We start from the raw sequence: 5,565 nt of genomic DNA, 5'->3' as shown, positions 1-5,565 counted from the left end.
CAGATCCCATGCTTTGGATGGGATGGGGTGTGTGTGTGTGTGTGTGTGTGTGTTAGAGACAGAGAGCCCTTCAAGGTAGGCCAGGTCAAGGAGCTGCTCCCACAGGCTTGATTCTAACTCTGTTTTATTGATCTAAGCTAGAGTCACAGACCCTTGGAAGACAGTTGTATTTGCCCCTTCTCTCCTCTTACACCAGTGGTTCTCAACCTTTTTAATGCCGCGACCCCAACCGGTCATAAGTCGAGGACTAAACCGGTTGTAAGTCGAGGACTAAACCGGTCGTAAGTCGAGGACTAAACCAGTCGTAAGTCGAGGACTACCCAACCGGTCGTAAGTCGAGGACTTTCCCTGCCCGGGAGTGCCGCGCATGCGTGGTTCCGCCCCCTGCGCCGGCCGAGGCGTAGCTGGCAAGCGGCAGAGACGGAGCAGGCCGACCACCAGCTGGCCCAGCCCAAGGGAGGTAAGGCACCCACCGGAAAAAGGGAAAAAAATGGCGGTCAAAAAAAATGGCGGACAAAAAAAATGGCGGACAGCCTTGCTTGGCGACCCCCATGAAATGGTCGATCGACCCCAAATGGGGTCCCGACCCACAGGTTGAGAACCACTGTCTTACACACCAGTGAACTGAGTGGAACCAGTCGGAGCATCTTCCTTAGTGCCTTCTAAACACGTTTTTATTTTCATAACTGTTTCTGCACATTTGCTCCAAGGTCATCTCTATGGCTATCCACAATGTGTCAGGAGGTTGACCTTGTTGCATCCTTGGAAGATGGGGGGGGGCTGCAACTGAGGGGGAGAAGGCTTTACACTTCCAGCAGCATAAGGTCATTTCTGCAGATGTTCAGGACACAAGGACAGAATCTGACCTGGGCATGACCAGAAGTGGGAATTATGTGTCATGAGGAAGTAAAGATACTGTTGCAGAAACTAAAGATGGACAAGCACTTTTTTTTTTTTACAAAAAAAAGTCCTTTTTCACTGCACAGAAAACTAAAACTCATAGTTGTGTCCCTCTTTTCATGGGATGCAAATTTTAATTGTGCGTTTTGGAATAAGCAAACAAAAACTAAGAAAGTCCAGTTGTCTTTTGAAAAAGCACCTTTGTCTGGAATGGTCTAGGGTCTCCTACTTGCGCAACGGGTTGGACTAGAAGATCTCTGAGGCCCCTTCCAACTCTGTTATACTGTTATATTGTAACCCTGAATATTATGGAGGTGAAAGTGTAATTCAATAAATGACACCCGATTGTTATTTTTCTTCATGTAACCTCATCTCTAATCTAAGCCTTCAGCCTGGGAATGTATAGAAGTCAAAACAGGCAAGTTAATAAATATCTAAAATTAACAGGGTTTATCTATGCTTTTTTATCACAACCTTACCATATTAGGAACATGAGAAGCAGAATAAAAATTAGAAGTCAGTCTGCAACTTTTTCTCACCATCTTTTTCTTTTATCTCTTCCTCCCATCAATGTCTTTTTGTGTAGGCTTCTTGCTCTTTTAGTTATTTAATATCCAAAAAGATGAACTCACATTTTTTTTGGACTAAACTAAAACCCAGCGTCAGTAAAATAAGAAAAGGAAAGGAAAACGGCGATTAGCTGTACTCTTGATTCTTTCACATACAATTGATACTGTGTGAATCGATCATTAAATATTAAATGTATTGTTCTAGATCTAATTTGAATTGAAATCTCTTGGACCTACTTCAGAATCAAGATGTAGGATTACCACACAAGCGCATTTCAGCTTTTCCTTTGAAAGTTACTCTCCCACTATCGCCATTCCACTGTGAAGCGTTTGGAACAGTTGCACACGCTGTCCCTGTTTCACACGGTCTGTAAAAGAGGCAGCAGATATTTCAGGAGTGTCATCTTTGAATGTTTTTGACCCCACTTTTGTTCCACCCCATCAGCCTGTGAAGGGAGAAGGTTGCAATTGCTCAGCAGCTGTGGAATTGACACTTGATTGCTTCCCTCCCTCATCCCCTTCCTCCTTTCCTTCCTTCCTTCCTTCCTTCCTTCCTTCCTTCCTTCCTTCCTTCCTTCCTTTCCTCCTCATCTTCTTTCATCCCCTCACTCCTTCCTTCCCTAATCCCTTCTGTTCTGTTCTTGAGACGAGGCAAGAGTAACAACAGTTGCTTCTTTATTCAATCTTCAACAGAACAACACAAAATGGCGTGGATCCCTTTTATACCCCCTTACAGGGAGCAGCATCAACAAATCAATGCAACTTATATTTCCTGCCTTGCCCATGTGCAATAGGCTGGAGACAGCCTGTCTGGCCCGGGCACCCACGTGGTCTGCCCAGGTCTCTCAGCAGCTTCCTGCACCTGCTCTGTCAATCACAGGCCCAGGACATAACGCCTTCCTTCTTGTCTTATTTCCTTCCTTCCTTCCTTCCTTCCTTCCTTCCTTCCTTCCTTCCTTCCTTCCTTCCTTCCTTCCTTCCTTCCTTCCTTCCTCCTCCTCCTCCTCCTCCTCCTCCTCCTCCTCCTCTATGTTGAAGTGTAGCACCCTAAACATAAAAAAGGTCCTGATGAAGAAATATCAAGACTGGAAGGTTGTAAGTTGGCTGACTAAAAAAAAAACAAAAAAAACAACTTGGTGGGGGCAGATATGTATCACACCTGGGGGACATTCTTACAACATTGCCTAGGTCACATTGTTTACTTCTCTTCCCTGAAGAGGGAGAGAAACCAAGATTGTTTTTGTACAAAGTCCAGTGTGATGCCTTTCCGTTGTATAACCTCTAAGTCCATCTGACTGCAAAGTGCCTTCTGTTTGTCTTTCCCAGTCGATTACATCAAATGCACTTTCCATTTCTGCAGATAAGTGCAATCCTGCTATCTCTTCTAAGCCTCCACTCGGTTTTCCCGAGCCCCCCCCCCCCATTAAGGCGACTGGGGCCTGGACTTCCTTATCAGCCGTAAATGTTCTCTGGCTCTACCTGTGACAGACACAGGAAAAGACAAAGGACAACATCCTTATGGATGGATCCATGAAGTCACCAGAGGTTGCGTTTATTTTAAAAAAGACCCTACCTTTAGCAACATTAAAAAAATACAGAGGATTAGTGCTTACTGCAATTTTTTCCCCTTCTCTCAGACTAATTACTATCTTGGAAAAATGCTACTTTGGCAAATGTGCAAAGAAGAGCAACTAAGATGATTAAAGGCCTGGAGACAAAAACATATGAAGAACGGTTGCAGGAATTGGGTATGGGTAATCTAGAGAAAAGAAGGACTATGGGTGACATGATAGCAGTATTCCAGTATTTGAGGGGCTGCCACAAAGAAGAGGCACCAGAGGGCAGGATGGAAACTAATCAAGGAGAGAAGCAATTTCCTGACAGTGAGAACAATCAACCAGTGGAACAGCTTCCCTCCAGAGGTTGTGGGCACTCCATCACTGGAGGTTTTTAAGAAGAGACTGGATAGCCACTTGTCTGAAATGGAATAGGGTCTCTTGTTTGAGCAGGGGGTTGGACTAGAAGATCTCCAAGGTCCCTTGCAGATCTATTCTGACTTGACTTGAATTTGCTAACAATTTTTTTTTTTTTTTGCTTCAAGACTTCCAAAATTTATTTCTCCAGCTGGAATTTTTCCAACAACAACAATATAGGCTAAGGGTCCTCTAGAAGCGAAATGGGGCATGGAGAAGCCCGAGGTCTACCAGCCCCAGCAGCCCCTGTTCTCTGGGGGGGGTTGGAAACTTGGTCACTCCGCCGCCGTCTCCCAGGGCAGCAGAGCCCATCTCCCACCTGGGTGCCTTCCCTCGGAGGTCCCTGGCTGCCTCCATTGAGCAGGTGGAGCTGCCCGTGGTCTCTGTGCAAATGGCGGCCCAGTTACTCATTCCCAGGTCTCAGGTGGACCCAGGAAGGGTCCCCTTGACTGGTCTCCTCTGTGGGGGAGTCCTCTTCCTTCGTCTCCAGGTCAAAGTTGTCCAGCTCCTTTAGGACTTCGTCCATGAAGTCCTCCGAGTTCTGCTTGTAGGCCACGGCCAGCTTGATGGCATCAGTGAAGAGCTTCACCACGTTGGTGCCGTCTGCTGCAGACATGAAGTAGAGAGGCAGGTTGAGCTTCTTGGCAAAGTTGAAGCTCTTCTGGGTCGCCTTCAGGTCGGTGTCAATTTTGTTGGCCACCACGATGCAGGGTATCTGGGGCCGGAACTCACGCAGCTCCTTATACCAGTTGGCCAGGTTCTTGTAGGTCAACTTCCTCTGGACGTCAAAGACCATGATGCAAGCATGGGCCTTGTGATAGTAGGACGGGTGCATGCTCTGGAAAACGCTCCTGGCCAGCCGTGTCCCAGAAGTCCACAAGGACCGTCTTGCCATCCACGGTGGCCGTGTGCTTGTAGAGGGTCAGGGCGAAGGTCGAGAGCTGCTGTGGCTTGAAGCCCTCCATGAGGAAGCGTTCCATCAATTTGGACTTGCCCACGGCACTGTCGCCCAGGCAGATGATCTTCACGTTCTCCTCCGCATCGTACTTGTCCTGGTCCAGCCCGGCCGGGGGGGCTCCCCCTGCGGACCCCCCCCGGCTTGGCCATGCGCCACCACCTGGGTCGCCAAGGCTGCGCCCGTGGGCCTCTCCCGCCACTCCCCTTCCGTCCCCACCCCGAATTTGCTAAGAATTTTTGAAGGTCTGCAAGGATTTTAATCAAAGCTTTTAGGAATCAGTTCAGCAATGGGCACCTGTTCATTAGGTGCATACCCTCCGCTAGAAATAATAACGTATCTGTTTTGATGACAATCTACATTTGTGAATTAAAAAAAAAATTGGCCCTACTAGAGCAAAAACCAACATGCCCTGTCCTGTCAACATCAATCTGAGATTCAAGAGCATCCATGTTCTCTCTACAGCCCAGACATCCCTCCAAAGGTCTCTGTGTGGTACCCCATCCTCCTTCCCAGCTGCTGCCAATTTGGATGGATGCTGAAATCAAATGATGATTTAGGTAATATGAGAATTTAGACAGGAGTGGGAAATGAACATAAAAAGGAAGTAAAGGTTTATGAACTGATTTAAAATGATTTTTTAAATATTTTAGACATTTTCTTTGGGATACACATGCTTTCTGTCTTGTCCGTTATTCTCTTTAAAAAACTCTGCATCCGATCTTCACCTTAAATCTTCAACCTGCCACCCCATTCCAGATAATTGTGGCATGCTGGACAGGGTCTTTGAAAAGATGACAGCTGCAGCCTCACCAAGTGGGCAGCGTTTGACTCTAACTCAGTGGAAATAAGCAGCCCAAATCTCTTCAGTTATCTCTGCAGACATGATGGATTTGCAGGGTTTATAAGCTTGTTTACAAGTTTACAAGCTTCCTTATCAGGCACTTGCAAAATGTCAGCGCTGGGTGAAAGCAAAGGTTCCCATGAGTCGTTTTGCAAACATCCCCGTAGCGGGGGCAAATTATAATGGCTCAAATGGTCTTCAGCTTGGGAGAGATGGGAGATACCCATGTGGGCATGATTGGAGACTCCGAGCAAGCAAGGGGGCTGCTGTCATTGTCCTAAGCGTATTCCTTGATTGATTGATTGATTGATTGATTGATTGATT

At 46.8% G+C, this 5,565-nt stretch overlaps 1 protein-coding gene across 1 annotated transcript in view; it reads right to left on the bottom strand.

Moving 5' to 3' along the window:
* Positions 1-3,845: 3,845 nt before the first annotated feature.
* Positions 3,846-5,565, bottom strand: part of LOC107297571 (rab-like protein 2A) — a 2,825-nt gene continuing 1,105 nt past the window's right edge. Inside the window, 2 exon segments of the mRNA XM_015826931.1 lie at positions 3,846-4,286; positions 4,288-4,523. Of these exon segments, the coding sequence (XP_015682417.1) occupies positions 3,846-4,286; positions 4,288-4,523 (677 nt within the window).

Source organism: Protobothrops mucrosquamatus, unplaced genomic scaffold (genome assembly GCF_001527695.2).
Source record: "Protobothrops mucrosquamatus isolate PMUCROS unplaced genomic scaffold, P.Mucros_1.0 scaffold3388, whole genome shotgun sequence".
In the NCBI taxonomy this organism is placed as follows: Eukaryota; Metazoa; Chordata; class Lepidosauria; order Squamata; family Viperidae; genus Protobothrops; species Protobothrops mucrosquamatus.
This window is presented reverse-complemented; position numbering and strand designations above follow the sequence as displayed.